General features: G+C 40.2%; 1 protein-coding gene across 1 annotated transcript in view; it reads right to left on the bottom strand.

Moving 5' to 3' along the window:
• Vps13B (vacuolar protein sorting 13B) overlaps nucleotides 1-26,964 on the bottom strand; it is a 195,249-nt gene that overhangs the window by 154,423 nt on the left and 13,862 nt on the right. Inside the window, 2 exon segments of the mRNA XM_067123050.1 lie at nucleotides 6,654-6,756; nucleotides 14,871-15,048. Coding sequence (XP_066979151.1) covers nucleotides 6,654-6,756; nucleotides 14,871-15,048 — 281 coding nt within the window.

The raw sequence follows: 26,964 nt of genomic DNA, 5'->3' as shown, positions 1-26,964 counted from the left end.
CTAAACTCGAGGCCGAAGTTAGAGTGGAGGTTCACTTCAGAAGAGCGACAAAGATGATGGTGATGAACAGAGGGAGGAACCCTCCACCTCCTTCCACTACTGTCAAAACTCACTTCATCTGCAGTAGTCAAGAATCACAGAGACTAAGCCACTGAAATCAGAGGAATAAGGCTACGTAGCCATTTCCAATGAATACAAAGGAAGGCCATGACAGCACGATTACCTCACTATCAAGGAACTTCCATGTGGCTAAATCTACCAGCCCCAAAAAGGTAAATATATTAGTAAGTATATCGGAAAATGAAACAGCTGCTGTGCAGCTACCAGAAGCTGTTACAAGTCTGATAAAATTAATACTTAATTCCTTGCAAGAAGGCTTACTTGACTGATGGGTTTGAAAAATGCAATATAAACACAGTCAACAACCAAAAACAGAAAAGGAATGCAACATAAACACACAGTCAACAACCAAAAACAGAAAATGAATACTCAAGTTTAATCAACAAAAATTTGAACGGCAAAAGCCAGGCAGAGAGTCGTGAAAGACATCCAGACTTGACAGCAGGCAGAGGTAAGGTGGAGTGCAGACCAACAGGTGGGCAGGCTTCCTCTACTTGCTGGTGGGTGACTACATTGTCATTAAGTTTGAATGGCTGTTCTTGCTCATGTTTGCAAGCTAAATCCCTATGTAAATAACGAACATACTATAAACTTCCCTAGCATAACTAAACATACAGCACTAGTTCACAAACTAAGCTTTGCTACATTAGACTTCTCCAACCTGACAATGAGCACCATAAACCATACATGCATAGATGAATGCATTTTAGTGATTTTAATTCACAAATGTGCAAATATCACATCTGGTAATAGTGTGCAAGGATAATAAACATTTCATAACATTTTTAATATCTATTTCATTAGTGATAAATAAAGAATTTGTGTTGATTACTAACAAAATTTAACCAAACTTATGACATATGAAATGTAATTTACAAGAACAAGACATCAGGTATGTTAGTCAAAGGTCTCTTACCTACGATCTGTGATCAAGATGTGGTAGGCTAAGTTTGGGTTCGTATGGTGAAAGATGATTTGTGTGAATTGATTGTTTTGTTTTTGTTGTTGTGAGGTTTTTAATTATGTTTATTTTGTGTTTTTGTTATGAATGTCTGATGTATGTTTTCATGCTGTTTTTTTCTTTTTTTATTTGCAGTTTCCTTGAGTGTGATGGGTAGGGTAATTGGCCTCCCTTCACCTGAACCAGAAGAAGCTTTACCTGGGATAGGAAATGGACACTGGCAACTACCAAAGCAGTCAAACAGTTGGTGACACCGAACCATTTTCAAGTTCCACAGAGTGAAAGTTATTATGTCAGTTACTTAAGACCGTTACTGTCCTAAATGGGATCAGGGTTAGAGAAAATGCTTAAATATCTGTAGGCTGATTTTATTGTGAATGAGATCTAAGATTCTCGTTTGGAAGGAGAGAAGGGTTTTTGTGTAGAAAAAGACTGCATAAAGAAATTCCAAAGTAATTTCTGCCCTCAGCTTGGATGTCATAGCTAAAATAAACTCCGTAATGATCCCCAAATTGTGTGTTGATTTTTGTGGTTATCTTGGATTATTCTGAGATGAAGTGCTCAGAAAGATAAGGAACTTGAATGGGATATACACCAGAGCTGGGTTATTTGTTGATAATATTTTGACTACTGATGGTATTAAGTTAGGCTAAGTTAAGTATAGGAGGATTGTTTTGATAACCTTTAGTGGTAAGTAAGAAATAAGTTAGATTAAGTATTGAGAGGTGATAATTGCTAGACTGGCAAATGTAAATAAAATTAGGATAAGGTTCTGTTTGAAAGTCTTCAGGCCACAGTAATATTAAGGTTAATAAATTAGGATAGGTTAAAAGAGTTTTCTTTAACCTCTGAATCTGTTCCCATCATTCTGCACCAATTGTGTCAAATAAAAAAGCCCCTACAAAGAGATATGTGCCAGTTACAAGAGAAGGGAGGACATATGTAACTGATTTGCATCTATGATATAAAAAACTACATTCTTTTACTTGTTACATAAGTTAGAAAGGTTTTACTTTTTATTAATGCTAAATAACTACATAAGATCAATGTGCAACTGACATATGTACCCTTTGACTCTCATTAAATACCAACTAGAAACGACTTTTAGGTTGGTAACCGGTACCTGAACCTGATTGGAACTAAAGTCTGTATCCAGAATATGTCTACAATAATCCTAGTAAATGTGTCCAGAGAAGATTACCAGAAAAATCTTATAACAAAATCAGTCCCTGTACAAGAAAATCCAGTCCTGGAAGAATACTACACAAACCAAATACTCTTAATGTGAAACTGGAACAATAGCTAAAGGTAGATGACAAAGGGGATGATGGGTGATATAGGAAACCATGCATCACTTGCTGGTCCAATTATTCTCATAATATTGTTCAATTACTTATGAATCTATCTCCGAAAAAAAAACATAGTGGAAGTGGGCTGACATCTCCAAACACCTGCATTTCACTAAAGAAACATACGTACATAAAAACTTCTAAAGATAGCTTTGGCCTACTGAGTAGTACTAACTTAATAAAAGCATAAATATACTCTGGAAATGACTGTCATATTCTCAATATCCACTCCTCTGCCAAAGTTTCTGAAGAATGACATATATTTTGACAGATGGTGGGTCTGTTGGCATACAAAACTTACAAGATCTTGCCCTATTCAAACAAATTTGAAAAAACCTGCTCAGCATGGTGGGTATACTCTTCATCCCCCTCAATAAGATCTTACAGCAGGTATACAAACGGTATCATTGCCTGTCCTACCTCAAAAAATCCGGAGGCATGTCTTAGGGAAGTATGGTTTCCTTGCATGACATAATGCAGATGGTACTGCAGGTTCTTTTCAGTGTCCCTTCATCTTCAGTTTGCTCCAATTTTCACTTAAAAACAAATCCTTCTAGCAAACTAAACAAGAGTAACAATATGACGCTGCAGTCTCTGTAAACTAGTTTATAATACTAATGATAATCATAAGGGAGGCACACATCATCACCTGCAGTCAATAAGAATAATGACTGGTCTCATGATGAACTCCTACAGTCCTCATCAAGCAGGATGATTTGCCTGCCATCACAATAAAAAAAAAACTCATATAGCCTCTTCTGCAAAAACCTTCACTTTGGATCAACTTGATGAGAGAGCAAAGTTGTCATGCTTTGTCTGGTTCTGCTCTTAAGATCAGAATGTTTTTATGCAGAGAACAGAAGCAAGCAAGCAAGCAAGGAAATGAGGATGGCACAAATGACTTCTTTCACCCACCAGCCATAAAAAATGCATCATCCCTGGGTTTGGTGCTCAGGCTTTCTACTACCATCTGTCTCCACTTATGGAAAGTCAAGGCTGTGACTTGTCATGTCAGTGCTTACCTTTGCAAGCAAGTCTTATGTTCATGACAGCCATGAAGTTTTATGACGTGATCTCTGGGTCCTATGCAAATAAAATAAGCCATACAATAACTTGAAAAATCCTTGCTCCTGCCAAAGGATATTAAGGAAACCACCATACATACACACATGCATGAAAAAAATTATATACGACATGCATTTAACGCTTCTGTGCTGCTGCTTAAGCATAAAGCAATACAACAACTACACTAGTAAAAACAAGAAGCGAGACTGCAAAATGCAAAATTAAACCTAGCATAGTGGTATTAATTACCAGTGTAAAAAAAATTACATCTATACACTAGGTAAAGGATAATAAACATAACCAGTTTTGCATCTGCACAAAAAAGAAACAAAAAACTAGTTAGTTGTGTGAACAATGACTGTGGTAACACCAATAAAGATACACATCAAAATTTACAAGTATGCAGCATTTTGATGATAATACCAACAATAATTACAAAATAATAGTGAGACTGAAAAATAAATACCAACTTTTGAAGTAACATTGACAATAAAATAAATACCCACTTTTGAAGTAATATTGATAATAAAAAAAACAAATTTAAAAGATGAAAGCTTTTGTATATGACCATACAAGAGAAGTAAGGGGTGTGTCTTTGCAAGTGAGACTCCCCATACCATGGTAGTGTCGCATCCATGATTAATAAGCTCATTAACCCTTAAATGCCTACTGGACGTATCATACGTCGACTAAAATTGTCTGTTGGGTGCCTAGTGGACGTACCGTACGTCGACTACAAAAAATTTCAACCTTCGGTCAACTTTGACTCAACCGAAATGGTCGAAAAACGCAATTGTAAGCTAAAACTCCTACATTCTAGTAATATTCAATCATTTACCTTCATTTTGCAACCAATTGGAAGTCTCTAGCACAATATTTCGATTTATGGTGAATTTTTGAAAAAAACTTTTTCCTTACGTCCACGCGGTAACTCGGCCGAAAATTTCAGAAATTCTTTCGTCATTTTGTCGTAATTTTTGCACTGTTTTATATTAGCCGTTACGTAAAGTTTTATGTATGAAAATGTGCACAATTTCATGTAAAATACAACAAAATACAACCCATGGTTGTAGCTTTTATCAGTTTGGAAATATTTTCATATAAATCTCGATAACTGCCAAAATTTCAACCTTCAGTCAACTTTGACTCGACCGAAATGGTAAAAAACGCAATTGTAAGCTAAAACTCTTACATTCTAGTAATATTCAATCATTTACCTTCATTTTGCAACAAATTGGAAGTCTCTAGCACAATATTTCGATTTATGATGAATTTTGAAAAAACTTTTTCCTTACGTCCACGCCAGAAATTCTTTAACACGTTGTCGTAATGTTTGCACCGTTTATATTAGTCGTTACATAAAGTTTTATATATGGAAATGTGTGCAATTTCATGTAGAATACAACAGAAAATAACTTATGGTTGTAGCTTTTATCAGTTTTGAAATATTTTCATATAAATCACGATAACTGCCAAAATTTCAACCTTCGGTAAACTTTAACTCGACCAAAATGGTAAAAAACGCAATTATAAGCTAAAACTCTTACATTCTAGTAATATTCAATCATGTACCTTCATTTTGCAACAAACTGGAAGTCTCTAGCACAATATTTCGATTTATGGTGAATTTCTGAAAAAAACTTTTTTTCCTTACGCTCTGCGGCGCAGTAACTCGGCGAACATCTCAGAAATTCTTTCGTCACGTTGTCGTAATGTTTGCATCGTTTACATTAGTCGTTACATAAACTTTTATATATGAAAATGTGCGCAATTTCATGTAGAATACAACAGAAAATAATTCATGGTTGTAGCTTTTATCACTTTTGAAGTATTTTCACATAAATCACGATAACTGCCAAAATTTCAACCTTTGGTCAAATTTAACTCTACCGAAATGGTCGAAAAACGCAATTGTAAGCTAAAACTCTTACATTCTAGTAATATTCAATCATTTACCTTTATTTTGCAATAAATTGGAAGTCTCTAGCACAATATTTCGATTTATGGTGAATTTTTGAAAAAAACATTCTCCTTACGTCCCGCGGTAACTCGGCCGAACATCTCGGAAATTCTTTCACACGTTGTCGTAATGTTTGCACCGTTTATATTAGTTGTTACATAAACTTTTATATATGAAAATGTGCGCAATTTCATGTAGAATACAACAGAAAATAACTCATGGTTGTAGCTTTTACCAGTTTTGAAATATTTTCATATAAATTACAATAAATAGAAAAAATTTGACCTTCGGTCAACTTTAACTCGACCGAAATGGTCGAAAACTGCAATTGTAAGCTAAAAAACTTACAGTCTGGTAATATTCAATCAATTAGCTTCATTTTTCAACAAACGGGAAGTCTCTAGCACAATATTTCGATTTATGGTGAATTTTTAAAAAAAACATTTTTTTACGTCCGCGCATTACAGATTCATGCATCATATTGTGATAATATTTTCTCTGTGTTGCTTTGATCGTTTTACAATTTGTTATATACCAAAATCATCGCAATTTAGTGTACAATACAAAGAAAAAAAAATAATCCGTTAGCTTTAACCGTTTTGCTCACAGCATGATTTGTATAAAATTATATATGAAAATTTTTTTTAGCTGTCATATATTTCAATATTTATATATGATAATGATATTTTTTCATTTCTGATGGTTGCATACTAAACTTCAGGCAATGACAAAAAAGGAGCCAAAATGAACTCTTAATCTTAAAAATAAGTGTGCTGTGATTTTTTAAAAAAACTTTTTTCCGCTTCGGCGCTAATTCCCGAACGCCGCCGGCATACGGGAGACGTTTTTGTAAATAGAGGCTCGGCGTTTAAGGGTTAAAAGAGCCACTTGAAACCTTGGTTTACCACTCCTGAACAAATAACATCAGTTAAACAAATATGTCTGTAGTTTGTATGAACACAGAGTCAATATCTCTAAGTCCCTGAACATTAGCTTCTGAAATTTTATGATTCTGTATAAAAAGTATGAGTTTCATACATTAAACAGGTTTGTGTATTCATCCCATGAGCAAAAACTGTTCAGCAAGTCACTCAGCTAAAGTATGATAAAGAAAGACAAGAAAATACTGTAAAATTAAAATAAAAAACATACATGACATATGAATATACTGTATACTTAAATAATGAAGCCGACTTACCGTTTCTGCCGACGTCGAACATCTTGGGCTTTATTACCAGTTCCACCTTGGCTAGAAGTTTCTGAACTGGCAGTGTCTCCCCCTTTTAGTTTTAGTATACATTCTGAAAATTAAAGTAATTCTTAAAGAGCCTGTGATTTTAAAATCATAATTATTCCTATACTACACATTACCATCTTCACCATAATGTCCATTACAATTCTTTTCATAATTCAAGAGGCAAAAGCAACAGGCATCCTACAATCATTTTGCAGTTAAGGTCAAACAGAAACATATATCAAAGTTTTCCAAGTGACCTTATGCTTGCCGGCACTGACAATGTCTGCTTATAAACAAGTGTGGTCTTTTAATACCACATGGGACCATAGTATTTGCAGTCACAAATTTCCTGCTACATATCATGAAATAATTGAAAAATTTCCATTTTGACCTAACTGCTTCAGCTCTATCATGAAGGAGGGACAATTTTTAAGTTATAATTCCCATAAATGACTATCTGTTTGAGAACAAAAACACGACATCACAATAGACTAAATCCAAGGTAGCGCAATCTCCAGAGTATGCATTTAAGTCCTTCAGCACCTCTATTAGTGGAACTGATCATAATTTGTATTCCTTGTGGTTCTTAAGGGGGTACCAGCTACTCTGGGGTAAAAAAAAATGAAATTTTAAAAAACAGCTAAAGTTCTTCCTAAAGCATTCAAAAATCCATTACGACACACAGTATACACCGTAGATCAGTTTGTGGGCTATTGGGGACCCTAGGGGCACCGAGGGTGTAAGGCGCAGCTAGCCTGTTGTGGAGTGAAAACCGTCCCTATTCACTCATCCATAATGCTCATTTTACCTAGTAAAAAAAAGGTGATCACGGTATGGAATATACTTTTCTGGCAACTCTGGTTGTTATGGTGACAATTGTAATACAGGCAGTTCCTTAGTAAATGAAACTTTAGTTGTCCTCAGAAAGACAAAGGAAATATATTGCTCCACAATTTGCTACATACCCAGCCCCATCAATTCCCTTTAAACTTTAGGGGCAATTATCTCAAAGTTATTTTCACAAAATCAAATATTCATAGAAAATCCAATATGTGCTCCAATTTATTGAAACTTTGGCATTCTGCTGATACTTCTTAGGCAACTGAATGGTCACACTCAGATATTTCCACATATATAGAGAATATTAACAAAAATGCTCTGTAACTGACTATTTATGATGTCATTCAGGCTTGTATAATAACATGGCCACAATATATAGCATTTATATGATTAAGGAAAACTTTTTATGATGAAGCATTGAGACACTTTCATGCTATTTAAAGAAAAAATAATTTATATTAACCAAATATTGAGGCTGCTACAACAAAAATAGTATATATAATGTTATGATGTCATAACTCAGGGCATTTCAACTCATACAAAAAACGTGTAGTATTTAGGCTATATATGAAGTTTCAACCCTTTATTCACAATAGTTTTTTTTGATTATTTTTTTACCCAAAAGTAGTTAACCCTTAAACGCCGACTGGACATATCATACGTCGACTAAAATTGTCTGTTGGGTGCCGGTGGACGTACCGTACGTCGACTACAAAAAATTTCAACCTTCAGTCAACTCTGACTCGACCGAAATGGTCGAAAAACGCAATTGTAAGCTAAAACTCTTACATTCTAGTAATATTCAATCATTTACCTTCATTTTGCAACCAATTGGAAGTCTCTAGCACAATATTTCGATTTATGATGAATTTTTGAAAAAAACTTTTTCCTTACATCCGCACGGTAACTCGGCCGAATATTTCAGAAATTCTTTCGTTATTTTGTCGTAATTTTTGCACCGTTTTATATTAGTCGTTACATAAAGTTTTATGTATGAAAATGTGCACAATTTCATGTAAAATACAGCAAAATACAACCCATGGTTGTAGCTTTTATCAGTTTGGAAATATTTTCATATAAATCACGATAACTGCCAAAATTTCAACCTTCAGTCAACTTTGACTCGACCAAAATGGTAAAAAAACGCAATTGTAAGCTAAAACTCTTACATTCTAGTAATATTCAATCATTTACCTTCATTTTGCAATAAATTGGAAGTCTCTAGCACAATATTTCGATTTATGGTGAATTTTTGAAAAAAACTTTTTCATTACGTCCGCGCCAGAAATTCTTTCGTCACGTTGTCGTAATGTTTGCACCGTTTTATATTAGTCGTTACATAAAGTTTTATATATGGAAATGTGTGCAATTTCATGTAGAATACAACAGAAAATAACTTATGGTTGTAGCTTTTATCAGTTTTGAAATATTTTCATATAAATCACGATAACTGCCAAAATTTCAACCTTCGGTCAACTTTAACTTGACCAAAATGGTAAAAAAAACGCAATTATAAGCTAAAACTCTTACATTCTAGTAATATTCAATCATTTACCTTCATTTTGCAACAAACTGGAAGTCTCTAGCACAATATTTCGATTTATGGTGAATTTCTAAAAAAAAAACTTTTTTCCTTATGTCTGCGCCGCAAGTAACTTTCGGCCGAACATCTCAGAAATTCTTTCGTCACTTTGTCGTAATGTTTGCATCGTTTTACATTAGTCGTTACATAACCTTTTATATATGAAAATGTGCACAATTTCATGTAGAATACAACAGAAAATAACTCATGGTTGTAGCTTTTATCAGTTTTGAAATATTTTCACATAAATCACGATAACTGCCAAAATTTCAACCTTCGGTCAACTTTAACTCGATCGAAATGGTCGAAAAACGCAATTGTAAGCTAAAACTCTTACATTCTAGTAATATTCACTCATTTACCTTCATTTTGCAATAAACTGGAAGTCTCTAGCACAATTTTTCGATTTATGGTGAATTTTTGAAAAAAACATTTTCCTTACGTCCGCGCGGTAACTCGGCCGAACATCTCAGAAATTCTTTTGTCACGTTGTCGTAATGTTTGCACCGTTTTATATTAGTCGTTACATAAACTTTTATATATGAAAATGTGCGCAATTTCATGTAGAATACAACAGAAAATAACTCATGGTTGTAGCTTTTATCAGTTTTGAAATATTTTCATATAAATCACGATAAATAGAAAAAATTCTACTTTCGGTCAACTTTAACTCGACCGATATGGTCGAAAACTGCAATTGTAAGCTAAAACACTTACAGTCTACTAATATTCAATCAATTAGCTTCATTTTTCAACAAACGGGAAGTCTCTAGCACAATATTTCGATTTATGGTGAATTTTTAAAAAAACATTTTTTTTACGTCCGCTCATTATGAATTCATGCATTATTTTGTGATAATATTTTCTCTGTGTTGCTTTGATCATTTTAAAATTTGTTATATACCAAAATCATCTCAATTTAGTATACAATACAAAGAAAAAAAAAATAACCTGTTAGCTTTAACCGTTTTGCTCACAGCGCGATTTGTATAAAATTATATATGAAAATTTTTTTTTGCGGTCATATATTTCAATATTTATATATGATAATGATATTTTTTTCATTTCTGATGGTTGCATACTAAACTTCAGGCAATGACAAAAAAAGGAGCCAAAAATGAACTCTTAATCTTAAAAACTGAGCGTGCTGTGATTTTTTTAAAAAAAATTTTTTCCGCTTCGGCGCTAACTCCCGAACGCCGCCGGCATACGGGAGACGTTTTTGTAAATAGAGGCTCGGCGTTAGAGGGTTAACACCCCTTAACAGTTGCAATTACACTCACCAGAATTTAATTAATATTTCATCTTATATAACCTTTATCACGTAACTTCATATGAATGACTACTCCTTTCCCTCAGCCTAGTGTGGGTTTCCCCGATTTTTTGCCCACAAGACTTTGGTAAGTGCTAACTTCCTCCAACCAAGATTGAATGTAGTAAGATATTGACCTTTTAGCCAGCCAACAAATGTAAGTACAGTCTTTGTTTTTCTTTAAATAGCTGATCTATTTACCCATTTTCTGGGTTTGTTCTAAAACAAGTGCAATATTAAGAAAAATGAATCCTTTTATATATAACATGACACTTTCATTATAAAAATAAGTTTCATACATACTTGCCAAGTAATTACATTGCTATAGTTTCTAACTCGCGCAGCAGCCTTTTATTTTAAAAATTGCGGTAGCACTTTGATTGTTTAGTGTAGATGGCAAGCCCCGCCCACTAACAGGAGTAATGGAAATGACTTAGCAGAAAACTTCATTCTGTTTGTGCCCTCATGTCCATGAGAGGGGAGGAGGGCAGGCTCCAGTTCTGTAATAACTTGGTAAGTATAAATGAAACTTAATTTTATTAAGAAAATGTCATTTTCATATAAGTAACTTACCAAGTAATTACATAGCTGAATTTCACACTGAATGGGGATGGGATACATGGACATATTCTATTCCAAAACATCAAGGCATGGTAATGACTTTGAAATAGAAAATCTGCTAGCATTGAAATAATGCTTGTCATTTTCTTACCTGGTAAGAGAGCTACTGAAGGTGAATACTGCCTCTTGTTGATGCTCATCTTAACCTGTAATGGTGTGGCAGTTGAGTCATGGGTTGCCTCTACTTAGTGGGAGCCTTGTAGCGGAGGATAGGCCTGATCGCTGGCAAAGCATACACAAGTGCCCTTGCCCTGGGCACAGTACCAATATAAAAACACCCAGACAACATTGCCACCTTCACTAAAAACACCACAACCCATCCACTGAGACTGGTGGGTACTCCAGGTACATTGTAACCCCTGGCTCCAGAAAATTTGACACCTTACTTCCTCCCCCAGTACCATGCCAGCCACTGATAATGGCCCCAAGGTACTGCCATTTTCAAACAATGTTTCAACTTCTTTCAAATAGTGAGATGCGAAGATCAGTTCGCACTTCCGGTAAGATAGAGACTGCCCTGACATCATGGGCTTTCACTTTAAAAGTAGGCAAATTGTCCTCCACAATCTGAGAATGCGTCATAAATTAAGTCTTTCACGAAGGACAATGCATTCTTAGTCAGAGGGCAAGACAGGTTCTTGACAGAGCACCAGAGGTTTCTGGATGGTCCTCTGATCTTCTCGGTCCGGCTCAGGTAATAAGTAGAAGCCCTAGCAGGACAAAGAACTCTCTCTTCTTCCTCAGAGCCAAGGAGTTCGTTAAGTTCTTATTTGAGAAAAAAAGGGGCCAGGCCTTGGATGGGTCCTCATTCTTGGCTGAAAATCTAATGGTAAAGTAGCAAACTGCATCTCCTTGTGAAAAAACCTACCCTTTTATTGATGGCTTGGATCTCGCTAATATGTCAGCAGTAGCCAAGGCCACGAGGAAGAGAGTCATCCAGGTAAGATTTCTCTGAGAAAAGGAACGTAGGGGTTCAAAAGAGGGACCTGTCAGCTGCTTCAACACTACGTCCAGGTTCCAGGAGACCAGATCTTCCTTCCTTTGCTTGGACGTATCAACGCTCACCCCTGAGAGCAGAGAGGCCACAACACCCGATCCACCCAACCCCGGATGAACCAACACCGCACCAGGACGGGTATCCGGAGCTGAAGTCACACTGATTAAGGGAGAGGGTGGAAGAACTCCCTGATGACCTAGAACCAAAGCCGAACCCACATTGAACACCTTACAAGGAGGAACAGAAATAGCCACAGGGAAAGTTAAGAAGCAGAAGGAGAGAAAAAGGAAGAAGTCACACTCGGAGTAACCACCATAGCACCTACCGCCGACGTTGGACAGGTGTAGAACATACCAACTGGTCCAGTACTCAAAGGTGTTTCTAAAACAAGCTAGGAGCTGCGGAACCAATGGGGACCGAAGAAGAAAAATTACCAGCTACCCTAGTGAAAGGAGAGGCTGAGGACACCATCGGTACTGATACACTCAACAATGGCGCAGACGAAATGCCAACTGCCATAGCATCCACAAGAACCACGGTGGACACATTATGTCTTAAAGCCAGTAAAGGATGAATATACAGAGCTGCGGAAGACTCTGCAACTGCCTGTGAAGCATCTAGACCAGAAGCCTGAGAAGCTACAGGACCCGTGTAAGGTGCTAAAGAAGACAGCCCCGCCAAAGGTACACCTTACCTCAACCCCGAAGAGAGAGAGGGAGCTGCCGAAACTCCAACATTACAGGATTAAACCAATGAAAATTCTTTGCTCTGCTGAGTTAATGGCAAAGAAACAGGATGAGCGAGAGAAGACTCCGAGGAGCTCTCTGAAGAGTGACCCAATAACGAAGATTGTGTAAAGACATTGGAAGAAGGCTTAGTAGAAATTGGGGAAAAGGAAAACTCAGAAGCAGCAGAAGAGGCCATAGTTTTTAGAGAAAGAAAACAGACCAACTCTGTTCCCCCCTTGATAATCTTGACTAACATCATTAGCAAACTCAGGAAAATTCTTCAAGATGCAATCGTGAATATTGGAAAACCCTAAATTTAAACATTGCCTAACTAGTAATCTATAACCCTGTGACAAACCCAACTAATCTGTATTATACTGAGCCAAATTGAAAACCTGATCACCAGAATTACTACCACCGCAAGATGAACCAAACTTATCCACCGAAGGAAAAGGAACCTTCGAAGACGAAGGAGCACCCTCCAACACTTCAGAACATGACAAACCCAAAACCACATCCAAACAACCAACCATGGACTTAGAAACCTTCTGTTGTAAAGAACTCGAAGCAGGAAATAAAACCGAAGATGGATCAAAAACAAAGCTGTCACACTAGAAACCCCAACCTAACCCAAACAAGCCTGCACCTTCCACTTCTCTTCCTGAACACTTCCTAACCTATTATCCCTACTCATCTGTCTTACCTAACTCTACATCAAGCTCAGAACTTACACCCTGAGTGGGAAGGGGGGAACCTGCTGCCAACACTGCCTGCTTGCAGTTCTCCATGACCCCAGGCATCTGTTAGGGCTGGTTCTGGAACAGGCAGGGGGGCTAAAAAGAACGATTAGAATCAACTATGCTACTACTACCACTATCTCTATTCTTAGTTAACTTACTCATCAGGTTAGAAAATAGGCTAGACATACTGGATGATAACCTGTCCTCTAAATTCTTGAATAACTCTGAATCTAATGCTTCCTTACCTACTGATTGTAACCCTACAGTCGGTCCTGACCTGCGCTTACTCTTCAAGGCTAAGGATTTTCTGTTTCGTATAATCCTCCATTTGATCTACTGACCAAGACCTACACTCGTCACACCTCTGACTGATACTACACTGAACATTCCTACGTAAAATACAAACAGAATGTCGATCGTGTTTGAGGGTACTCATCCTACGCTTGCAGGATGTGCAGGACCGATGAGTGGCAGCATCTCCAGCAGTAGAGGGCTCAGTCGTCAAAGCTGTAGACGAAGTGGAAGCAGCGGCGCTAGCAGATGGCAACGTCTTCTTGTCTGACTTATCCATATCAAGTCCAAAGTACTGATCCAAAGTCAAAACCAAGAGAGAAGTTCCAAATCCAGTCAATAAAGTGTAAATCCAGAAGAAAAGGCGTTGAAAACAGTCCAAAGTTATAGTCTGATATCCAAATTCTTTAAATGGGGGTCAGGATAAATGACCAAAAGTTTGCCCGACGCGGGCCACGTCCATACAGCACGGCAAACTAATAACAATTGGGGATGCCGGCCTCTGTCGGCCGGTATTTGCAGCAGCATTGTCAACGATACCTCAGGTAACTCATTTGACAAGATTTTACCTGTAGCGTTGGTAACACTGACAGTTAATTGCCCACTTTGTGGGTAAATTTATGGGGATACAGTTCAGTCTGGTCAGTGACCAGGGCTAATTCAGGTGTTCAGGGAGTGTATTGCAATATGAAAAAATAAAAGGCATGAAACAATGCATCTGGGAAAGAATGAACACTGCAAAGACCCTTTAGTACCACCTAGTGTCACACAAGGAATACTGCAAACAATATTCCTTGCAGGGATCAACTAAGAATATAACACTCAGCGAAGTTCATCTGTTCATCTATATATAAAAAATTTCAGAAAACATAATTTTTCAGTTTCTAAAATTCATATTACCTATGGTTCATAAATTTCAATACCTACTACTGTACTGGTATTGCACAGAATAGAAGCTGATTTGGACCAAATGATGTACATACAGATATTGTACATACAAGTTGTTCACTATTCTAACAATTAAGATATAATAAGACAAGCAAAGAGAATTATTCTATTGTACTTACCAATAGTGTTTATGGTTATAACAATAGGTTCTGAAGTTAATTTTGTCCATGGCACATGTATACGAAGCTCATGGATGTGACCATTCACAAAAGAAAAGGGAAGTCTAAGTTCCTGTTCCAAAACATCTAAACGAAGATCTAAGTTATTGAAAACTGCATCCCCTCCCCATAATGATACCTAGAAAAAAATAACAAATCAGTAAATCAGCAGTGTATTTTATAATACATTCAAATTTTCAAAATTGGTACTGTAATAAAAACATGATATTTTAATGATAAAATAAGGTTTGTTCATACTTACCTGGCAGATATATATATAGCTGTATTTCTCCGAAATCCGACAGAATTTCAAAACTCGCGGCACACGCAGTGTGGCCAGGTGGTTAGTACTCATTCCCGCCGCTGGGAGGCGGGAATCGGGAACCATTCCCATTTTCTATTCAGATTTTCTAGTGCCACTGTCTCAAGAGGGGGCGGGAGGGCACTAAAAGTATATATATCTGCCAGGTAAGTATGAACAAACCTTATTTTATCATTAAAATATCATTTTGTTCATGACACTTACCTGCCAGATATATATATAGCTGAATCCCACCGTTGGGAGGTGGGAAGAGACAGAATAGGATTTAGGAAACAAATAAATGTAGGCGAATGACGCCTTGGTTCCTTACCTGTTAGCATAGCTGACTTCGAGGTTATCTGTCACCCAAGCCTGCTTCTGCTTATCCAGAGTCTCCAGCAAGGTAGGGACCTATAAAGCTGGAGAGATCCAGATGACCTGTCAAGGGGCGTGACCACAATAGGACTAGATCATGTTACCATACAGAGAGGGAGAAGGAGCAACGACCAACCACCTGACCGCCCTATCTAAGGTAAAAACCTAGCATAGGCTAAAAAATTGGGATGTCCACCTCAATGGCCACCCAACAACCAGAAATAAACAACAACAAGATTAAAAATACTACCTAACCCCTAAAGGATAGGATGAGTGTTGCCTTCTTCTCCCAACATTGTGTCTGCGGAAACGTGTCGGTCCCAGCGAAGAGCAGTCTTCAAATGTCGTCTTCACATCCCAAGTAATGCTGGCGAACACTGAATTACTTCTCCAGAAGGTAGCACCAAGAATATCATTCAGAGACATATTCTTTTGGAAAGCCATCGAAAGTCGCAATAGCTCTAACTTCATGAGCTTTTACTTTCAGAAGTCTCATGTCACCTTCTAGGCAGGAGGAATGGAGCCTCTCGAATAGTTTCTTAAAAAGAATGCTAAGGCATTCTTGGACATGGGAAGATCAGGTCTCTTCAACCTAACACCACAGATTGTCCGATGAGCCTCTAATATTCTTGGTCTTGGCTAAGTAGAACTTAAGAGCCCTGACAGGACACAAGACTCTTTCTGACTCTTGCCCAAAAATTTCCGTCAAACCTTTGATTTCAAAAGATTTGGGCCAAGGGTTTGAAGGATTTGATTCTTGGCTAAGAACAAAGGATTTAGGAGCATACAGCATTAGGACCCCTAAAGCCAATATGTTTGCTAATAGCCTGCACTTCACTGATCCTCTTAGCTGTGTCGCCAGAGCAGTTAGGAAGACAGCTTTCTGGTCACGTTCTTGAGGGAAGCCAAGACAGAGGTTCAAAAGTACTAGACATAAGAAACTTCAGGACAACATCCAGATTCCAAGAAGGTGTCCTGAGTTGAGGAATATTTGACAGTCTCAAATTTCTTAGTAGATCGTGAAGATCCTTGTTATCGCAAAAGTTCAGGCCTCTGTGCCTAAAAACTGCCGATAACATACTTCTATAACCCATGGAATAGTCGAGACTGCCAGTTTATTCTTATGCCTAAGGTAAAAAAGGAAGTCAGCTATTTGTTTTACAGACTGTCGTGGTCGAGGAAACTCCTTTACTCCTGCACCATCTTCTAAAACAGACCACTTGTACTGGTAGACCTTCATTCGAAGAGGGTCTCCTGGCATTACCATATGGCCTTTGCCACAGATCTCAAAAATGGCATCTTGCTCTGGCCAACTTTGAGATAGTCTGAACATGGTCAGTCAGACTCAGAGCGGAGACTTTTAATGGAACCTTTGAAATGTACAAAACTGCATGAGAAGGTCCACCCTCAATGGAAGCGTTCTTGGAAAGTCCACTAGGAAGGACAGGGTCTCTGGGAACCAAATCTCATGCTTCTTAAGGGGGCTATTAGAGTCATCCTTGCTCCTTCTGACGTTGCAAACTTCCTTATCACTTCTCCCAGGATCTTGAAGGGAGGAAAGCTACAAGATCGATCCTTTCCAGTCCCAGAGGAGGGCGTCTATGGCTAAGCTCCTGGGTCTAGGACAGGAGAGCAATAAAGGGGGAGTCTTGCCAAAATTGGGCGTGGCAAAGAGGTCCACTAGAGGATGTCCCCAAATTCTCCAAACTCTAAACATACCTCCTTGTGAAGAGTCCACTCAGTCGGTAGCAGCTGATTTTGCTTACTGAGAAGGTCTGCTATATTCTCCACTCCTGCTTGAACCTCGTGAGAATAGTGACCCTCACTGCATGAGTCCAGAGCAGGATCTCCTTCGCAAGGATGAACAGGGACCGAGAACGAGTACCCCCTGTTTTTTGAGGTACACCAGAGCTGTGGTATTGTCCGAATTTGACTTGGACAATTCTGCCTGCAACTTGGGCTGTCAAAGAATTGAAGAGCCAGAAAGATAGCACCCAATTCCTTGAGATTTATGTGCCAGGACACCTGTTCCCCTCTCCAGGTGCCTGACACTTCCTCCCCTCCTAGTGTTGCTCCCCATCCTTCCTGGGACGCGTGGGAAAAACAACACTTGGTCTATTGGGCTCTGAAGGCAGAAGAGAAACCCCTTCTGCAAGCATCTTGGGGCTCGAACCACCACTTCAGATGATCCTTGACAAAAGGAGATATCGTCAAAATCTCTTCCAGATTCTCCTTTTCCCTCCAGTTGTCCGCCAAGAAAAACTGGAGTGGTCTGAGATGGAGCCTCCCCAGGAAACAAACTTCTCCAGCGAGGAAATGGTCCCCAGCAAACTCATCCATTCCCTCACCGAGCATGTTTCTTTCCCTAGAAAGGACGAAAAACTTTATTTATTAATTCAAAGCCCCTATTGCCGTTCTCTGGATGGAAAAGCTCGAAAAGCCACTGAATCCATCTGAATCCCCAGATAAAAATGGACAGCGTGGGATCAGATGGGACTTTTCTTTTCACAAGAAGTCCCAGGGACTTCAGTCAAATTCAGTGTGAAAGTCAGGTCCTCCAGACACCTCTCCGAAAGAGGCTCGTATGAGCCAGTCGTCTAGGTAGAATGACACCCTAACCCGCCAGGTGAAGCCACCTTTTCAACGTTTTCATGATCACCGTGAAGATCATGGGAGCGGTGCACAAAGCTAAACAGAGAGCTCTGAACTGGAAGACTCGTCCCCAGCACAAATCTCAGGTACTTCCTTGATTGAGGATGAATGGGAACATGGAAAATAGTGCATCTTGTAAGTCCAGAGAGACCATCCAGTCCCCTGGTCTTAAAAACCAGAACAGACTGAGACGTTTCCATCTTGAATCTGTCCTTTGAAATAAAACGATTCAAGTTTTTTACATCTAGGACCGGTCTCCACTCCCCCCGACTGTTTGGGGACTAAGAAAAGCCTGTTGTAAAACCCTGGAGAATCCAACTTCAGAACTTGTTCCACGGCTCTTTTTCTAACAACTGCTCCAGGTGGTCCAAAATGAATCTGTTGCTTCTCTCGGTGGTAAGAGGTGACAGATCCCTGGGCAAAAAAAAAAAAAATTCTGGAAACATGAGAAAGGGGATCTTGTAACCTTTCTCTATGACAGTTAGAGACCAGAGTCCGCCCCTTTTGTTCTCCAGGCTCCCGAAAAAATAAAAAAGCCTGGCTCCTACAGGTGTCTGGAGGTGAAAGAAGTCACTTTTTTCCCTAGGTTTAGAGGGGGCCCTCCTCTGGTGAGAAACTCTCTTCCTCAAAAAGACGATCTAGAGGAAGAAGTTCCTCCACTTTTAGGGCTTCTTCTTCCTGGAGGACAAAACTGAAGATGAAGAAGAAGAAGAAGGAGCTGGAGGACGTCTAAAGAATGAGCCAACAGGTCTTGAGTGGCCTTCTCCTTAAGACTAGCGGAAATGTCCTTGAATCAAGGACTGGGGAACAGATGGTTGGACAAAGGAGGGAACAATAATTTTAATTGATTTATGAAGGAGAAACAGACTTACCTGCCAAGTCACAAAACAAGGCCCTCTTCTTTAAGAGGCCCGTCCAAAGTGAGACGCCAGTTCTTCAGATCCATCCCTAACTGCCTTGTCCATACAGTTAAATAACACTTTTGCCCCAAAGTAATAGAGTCCGACCTTGAAACTTAAGATCTAAGGCTCCCAAGCACCAGTCAAAAAATTAAACACCTCCATGGTGCGGAAAAGACCTTTGAGATGATGGTCAGTCTCTGACAAGGTCAAGAAACCTTAGCAGTAGGCAGATGAGACAATAACGTCCACAAGACTGGACTAAAATCCCCTTGAGAAGAGGAAGGAACTCTAGGGCTGAGATCTTCTCCACTGTCTCATACCACATACCAGCCTTGCCTGAAAGCTTAGACGGAGGCACAGCGAAAAATCTTGCCATGGGACTTCCGTTCCTCCATCCACACGTTGACCTTCTTGAATAGCCCTCTTGGTCAGCCAAATCAAGAAGTCATCTTCAAAACTCAGGAAGTAAAGCCTTGGAGGAAGCTAGCTGAGAAGGAGGAGAAAGAGGAGCAGAATGTTTAAACTTGTCCCCGAACAAGTCCTTAAGCAAGCTGGTTAAAACTGGATAATCGAAGAAGAGAAAGCAGGCAGCTCGACTTCAGCAGGATCCGTATATGTAGACACCTCTCCTCATTGCCATAGCAGGGAGAAGTACTAATTAGTCACCCAACACTTTAGATGGAAAACAATGGCCTGAGGTCCAAAAATGGAAGAAGAAAACTTCTTTTCTCAGATGAAACAGAATGCTTTCAACGTTGAAAGAGCAACGAACGCGTCCTGAGGCGCGCCTGACGTCCTGAGAGCGTCATTTTTGCGTCACGCTAAAACCGGAAGAGCGCCCTGTGGCGTCCTGAACAGAAGCGTCCTGAAGAGCGGTCACCAAAATCACGGGAAGAAGAAAAAAGGTCTTCCTGTTGACGATAGTCTACTTTTTCGAGGAGCAAGAGAGCTAACAGGGCGACAAATGCGGCGACACAGGAGAAGGAGATTTGATTGTAATTAGCAGGAGAAGGAGACTTCCTTGATCTCTTGACAGGCAAAGTCAAGTCCTTCATTCATTCATCCTCTGAGCAGAGTCCTTCTCTTGTCAATAAGAAAAGACAACTGTATAGTAAATCTCCAACAAAATCTTTTCTTAGAAGGAGAAGAATCATGTCTGGGAGGAGAGACAATCCTTGGGAAGACGATGGGCAGGGGACGCAAACAGCTTCCTCACAGGAGCAAGAAAAGTTCTCTTTATCAAGCGGCTGGGGCTCGTAACATCCTCATCAACGAAATCAGTTTACTTCTTCTGCGGTGGAATTTCAAAATAACTAGCCGACTCGAAGAAGACTGACTACAGAAATATGCGTCCTCTTGAACAATAAAAAAAGGGCTCTTGAAGGGAGAGTCTTTCACGAGAATTCCACCCCTTAAATCAGGGCGACTAGGACTATAATAGTCAGCTATGAGAATGCGCGCAGCAGCATCTCTTAAGAGCCTGGGAAATAACAGGAACTGCCGATATCAGATCGGTGGAAGCCCCGTTCACCTTCTTGTCTGGACATAAAAGACATGCCTTCTCCCTGAGTCCTGGGAGTCTGACAGCGGTCCAGGCCTTGAAGCATTATGGGGAGATCTGATATTCCACAACACTGGGGGTTGCACTACACTTCACAGCACTTTGGAGAGATGTCACTTTGTTCTTCAGTGCTACGGATAGAACCATGATCTGCATGCCAGGCCAGACCCTCCATTAGACACAATATCAGGGCTTACTTCTTCCCACAGGGACAGGTGCAACATCAACTACGTTTTCCAAAGGGTTTATCAGGAGAGGAAATAACCTGACTCTTTCACACACTCCTGGAGGAAGACCATCCTAACCTTGTCACATCTCCAACTCTTGGACATCCTTCTTGAAGACTTCCAGCTCGCATCCGATAAAGGTTCACACTCTTGAATATCATCTATAAGACAAACATGCCCCCTACACCTCAAACAAAAAAAAAAATTAGGGTCTACTGAAAACCTTTCGCAAGCCTCACCTTGGACAATCATGTTTTTCACATCACTGGAAACTTCAGAACTAGAACCAGACATAGTTAAAGAGAGGTCATATCTGTGATCACAACAGTCCAGAAAAGGTGTGCCAATCCACAGTGGAAGAATCAAAACCAAAAAAAAGAGAATCTCAGTATCCTAAGCAAGTTAATAAACTCCAGAGGCGGAGGTACTTTCAGATTTAAAGTACCGTCTGAGAGAAAAATCTGACCATAGAAAATGGGAATGGTTCCATTCCCAACTCCCAGCGGCTGAATGATTACTAATTACCTGGGCAATCTGCAGAACTCAAAACATGTACTTTTGAAAAAATTCTGTCGGATTGAGAAATACAATATTGAGATATCTGAAGGTAAGTGTCATGAACAAACTGACATTTATAAAAACAAAGGTAAACAGAGGTAGATCAACATGTAAAATTCTAAACCCATTCGGAACATCATACAAAATTTTCTAACACTTTATACCTCACTAATACAAACCAGTGGTTTATGCTTGTCTCAATTTTCTGTGGTGAACTTTGCTAAGCCAAACCGAACAAGAGGAGGCAAGATATTATGCAGAACAAGAGTGTGTATAGTATTATGAAACATCAACTTTTTAAAAGTTTTCAGATATCTTTATACGCAAGCATAAGCATAGCAGTAATACATAACTCCGAGCACTTCTCTCTTGCTTAGAGTGCTCCATGGGTGTACCATTCTTAAAGTGTCTCAAGAACCATCAGTGATTCACACTAGATCTCCTTTACAGTGTCATAATGTCACCTCTAAGACTGAATTTCCTTTGGGAACGAGAAATAAGTTTCTGGGAGACAAACAAAGTAATTACAAGTGGAGTGCAACAATCAATAGAGTTGGATTTCTGTGACTTCCTCCAGGTATAATGCAGTACTTTTAATCATGGAGAGATCTACTCTGTATCCGGAAGCAATTCCAGTAAGGAATGTCAATTTGAAAAATGTAGTAAACAGTATGTCAAAATTTCTCACCAAAATGGAATTGCCATAAAAGAGTCTGATCAGGGTTCAAAGGTTTTCAGCAAGATATTAAGACAAGCAATGCAGGGATTAGTGATCATGCATATACTTTAAGAACATCGATATACCAACCACACAGCAAAGAAGAATATGATAAGAAAATATTGTTTGGAAAGCAAAATTGATTGGGATAAGGGTTTACCATTTCTCCTACTAACACTGAGGTTTTCTCCATTCGACTTCATTTGCTGTCATAAGGTTAGAGGACCCTTAAAACTAGTTAATATCAATGGACTGACTATGCAGAAAATACTCATCTGTTGGATTATATTTCAGATTACAAGGAAAAAATGAGGAAAACCTGAAACACTGACAGAGATAATTTGGCTGAAGCACAACATAAAATGAACCAATACTATGACACAGGAGCAAGCAAGTAGACTTTAAACCTGGAGACAAAGTATGTGTTCCTTCTAAAATCATGGCAACCATTATTACAAGAAATGTTTTATGGCCTAAAAAAAATAAAGGTAGGAGAGGCAGATACTGTTGTTCTTCCTCCACAGAGGCAAAGGGAAAAAACAGGTTTTGACAAAGAAAACTTATTTTTGGTAGCTGCTGTGAGTTCTTAACAGAGTTACTTTTATGGAGTCCTGAAGGGACCATAAGAGTAACACCTTTGAGGATGAACAGCAGCTACACTATAAAAAAAGACTGTCATGCAAATATGTTAAAAATGATATTTTTATGATAAAATAAAGTTTTGTACATACTTACCCAGCAGATATATACTTAGCTATAGTCTCCGACGTTCCCGACAGAAATTCAAATTTCGCGGCACACGCGACAGGTAGGTCAGGTGATCTACCATTCCCGCCGCTGGGTGGCGGGAATAGGAACCATTCCCGTTTTCTAATCAGATTTTCTCTTCCACCTGTCTCCTGAGGGGAGGCTGGGAGGGCCATAATCGTATATATCTGCCGGGTAAGTATGTACAAAACTTTATTTTATCATAAAAATATCATTTTTGTACATGCAACTTACCCGTCAGATATATACTTAGCTGATTGGCACCCTTGGAGGAGGGCAAGAGACAGCTAATAACTAAAAAACAGGAAACAACATATGTTGTAGGATAAACAAAAACCATGGTTCTTACCTGATTGGGCAGAAGACTTCATGGATACTGTCTATGAGTCTGCATGCCTCAAGAGCTTCAGCGAGGAAGTGACCTAAGACTGACAGCCCTTCTGGATCATGTCAATGGGGAAGACCCACTTACATGACAGAGCCTGTTATGGATCGTGTCAATGGGGGATTAACCCACTTACAAGACAGAGCCCTCTACCTGAATCATATCAATGGGGCTATCCTCTTACATGACAGAGCTAGGTAATAAAAAAACACAAGGAGCTAACAACCAAACCCGACCACCTGACCAAGCCTAACCTTGTTAGTGATATGAGATGAAAGAGAGAGTATCTCCAACACTCTTTTTCAACCAACCATAAAAAACACAACAAACAATTAAAAAACAACAACTAAATTAAACTAAAAGGATTAGCTTCAGCTCCTTGACCCAGCACCGAATCCATGGATACGTAAGCTCCTAGAGAGAAGCACTTCTCATAAGTCACACGAACATCTCTCAAATAATGAGAAGCAAACACTGAGTTACATCTCCAGTATGTAGAGTCCACAATAGACTGGAGGGACCAAGACTTGTGAAAAGCCAGAGAAGTAGCTATGGCTCTCACCTCATGAGCATTCACTCTTAGGAGCTGAAATGTTCTTCTTTGCAAGAAAGATGAGCCTCTTTGATAACATCTCTAATGAAGAAAGCCTGGGCATTCTTAGAAATAGTTCTTGAAGGATCCTTGACTGAGCACCAAAGACTTTCAGTATTGCCCCTGAGCTGTTTCTTTCTCTCCAGATAACATTTAAGGCTTCTTACTGGACAGAGAGTGTGCTCCAGCTCTTGTCCTGAAAGATGGAGAGTCCCTTGACCTCAAAACTCCTAGGCCAAGGTTTGGAAGGGTTCTCATTCTTTGCTAAAAGAGAGGCTGAAAGGAGCAGATTGCAGAGTCCTTTTTAAAGCCTACAGAACCTTCCAAAGCCTGTAATTCGCTCAATCTTTTGCCAGATGCAAGAGCAAAAAGAAACAACGATTTCCTGGTTAGATCCCTGAAAGAGGCAGATCGAGGAGGCTCAAATTTATCGGACATTAAAATTTTAAGACCATGTCCAAATTCCAGCTGGGAGGTCTAGGGGACTTGTTTTTAGAAGTTTCAAAAGACCTTATAAGGTCGTGAAGGTCTTTATTATCCGAGATGTTAAGACCTCTGTGTCTAAAAACTGAGGAAAGCATGCTTCTATATCCCTTTATGGTGGAAACCGCCAGATTACACTGTTCCCTTAGATAAATAAGGAAATCCGCAATCTCCATTACAGAGGTACTGGAAGAGGACACTTTTCTTAGCTCGGCACCATCTCCAAAGACTTCCCACTTCGACTGGTAGAGGCGCAAGGTAGAAGATCTTCTGGCTCTGGCGATAGCCTTCGCAGCCTTGTGCGAAAATCCCTTCGCTCTAACCAGTCCTTCGACAGTCTGAAGGCAGTTAGGTTGAGAGCGGGAGGTTCTTGTGATATCTGTCGAAGTGGGGCTGTTTGAGAAGATCGCTCCTGAGAGGGAGCGACCTGGGAAAGTCTATCATCCATTCCAGTACCTCTGTGAACCAGTCTCTGGATGGCCAAAAGGGAGCGATCAGGGTGAGTTTGGTGTCCTTTGAGGAACTGAACTTTCTGATTACCTCCCTAGAATCTTGAACGGGGAAAAGGCATAGCCGTCTAGACCTTCCAATTTAGGAGAAGGCCGTCTATTGCTACTGCTCTGGGGTCCGAGATCGGGGAGCAGTAGTTCTCCAATCTCTTGTTCCAATGTGTGGCGAAGAGGTCGATATGGGGTCTCCCCCACAGGAACCACAGCCTTTCGCAAACCTCTGGATGCAGAGACCATTCCGTGGGAAGCACCTGGTCTTTCCTGCTGAGCAGATCCGCTCTCACATTCCTTTCTCCCTGAACAAATCTGGTGAGGAGAACGATGTTTCTCTCCCCGCCCACAACAGAAGGCTCCTTGCTGCAATGTAAAGGGAGAAGGAGTGTCCCCTCCTTGCTTCCTGATATAAGCCAGGGCTGTGGTGTTGTCGGAATTGACTAGGACTACTGACCCCTTGACTAGCCGTTCGAATCTGGAAAGTGCTAGATGAATGGCTACTAGTTCCTTCTTGTTGATGTGCCAGGACCTCTGATCTGCTTCCCAGGTGCCTGACACTTCTTCCGAGCCTAGTGTTGCTCCCCAACCCGACTCCGATGCGTCTGAGAACAACACTAGGCGAGGGTTCGGCGGTTGAAGAGGGATTCCTAGACCCAGTTTCTGGGGGTCTAACCACCAACGGAGATGTTCTTTTACTTGATTTGAAATCCGAAAGGAGTCTGACAACTCTTGGGACTTCCGATCCCAAGATTCGTTCAGGAAGAACTGCAGAGGTCTTAGGTGAAGCCTTCCTAGAGAAACGAACTGTTCCAGCGAGGAAATGGTCCTCAGCAGACTCATCCATTCCCTCGCCGAACATCTGTCTTTCCCTAGAAAGTCTGTCACCTTTTGTAGGCAGCGTTCCCTTCTTTCCAGGGATGGAAACGCTTGAAAACCCCGAGAATCCATCAGAATCCCCAGGTAGACAATTTCCTGCTGAGGAATCATCTGAGACTTCTCGAGGTTCACAAGAAGTCCTAGAGACTGTACCAGTCTTTAGAAGTCCGAAAAGGTCCTCCAGACAACGGTTCTTTGAACTGGACCGAATCAGCCAATCGTCGAGATACAAGGAAATCCTCACCCCTTCTAAATGTAACCAATGAGCCACATTCCTGAGAATGGTCGTGAACACTTGGGGGGCTGTGGAAAGTCCGAAGCACAGAACCCTGAACTGGAAGGTTCTTCCGTCTACCATGAACCTTAGGAACTTCCTGGAGGAGGGATGGATGGGTACGTGGAAGTATGCATCCTGAAGGTCCAGGGACACCATCCAATCTCCTTGCCGAAGAGACGACAGAACAGAGGACGTCGTCTCCATCGAGAACTTCTTCTTGATGACATACGTGTTCAGGGAGCTCACGTCCAACACCGGTCTCCACCCCCCCGAAGTTTTTGGGACTAGAAAAAGCCGATTGTAAAACCCCAGGGAATGAAGATCTTGCACCGGTTCTATGGCAGCTTTTGCTAGCATTTGATCGACAGCTAGCAGAAGGGCTTGCCTCCGCACAGGATCCTTGTATCTCGCCGATAACTCCCTTGGAGTTGTTGTCAAGGGAGGCTTCGAGTTGAAGGGAATGAGGTAACCCTTCCTCAGGATAGAGAGGGACCATTCGTCCGCCCCCTTTTGTGCCCAGGCTTCGGCGAAGTTCAGAAGTCTGGCACCTACTGGCGTCTGGAGGACTTGTTTCTCACTTGGACTTCCTGGCTGGGAGTCCTGAAGGTCTTGTTCTTCTTTCAGGTCTACGCCTCCTGATAGATCTGGATCCTCGAAAGGGCTCCTGAAAGGGGGCCTTCTCCTTCTTTGCAAGGGGAGCTGCAGGTCTCATCCTTTTAGAAGATTGCGCCAGCAGATCCTGAGACGCTTTCTCCGACAACGAACGAGACACTTCTTTAACCGTATCCTGCGGGAAAAGATGGCTTGACAGAGGAGCGTACAAGAGGGAGGACCTCTGGAGAGGAGAAACAGATTTGGAGAGAAAAGCACTGAATAC

Source organism: Macrobrachium rosenbergii, chromosome 21, assembly GCF_040412425.1.
Source record: "Macrobrachium rosenbergii isolate ZJJX-2024 chromosome 21, ASM4041242v1, whole genome shotgun sequence".
Classification (NCBI taxonomy): domain Eukaryota; kingdom Metazoa; phylum Arthropoda; class Malacostraca; order Decapoda; family Palaemonidae; genus Macrobrachium; species Macrobrachium rosenbergii.
This window is presented reverse-complemented; position numbering and strand designations above follow the sequence as displayed.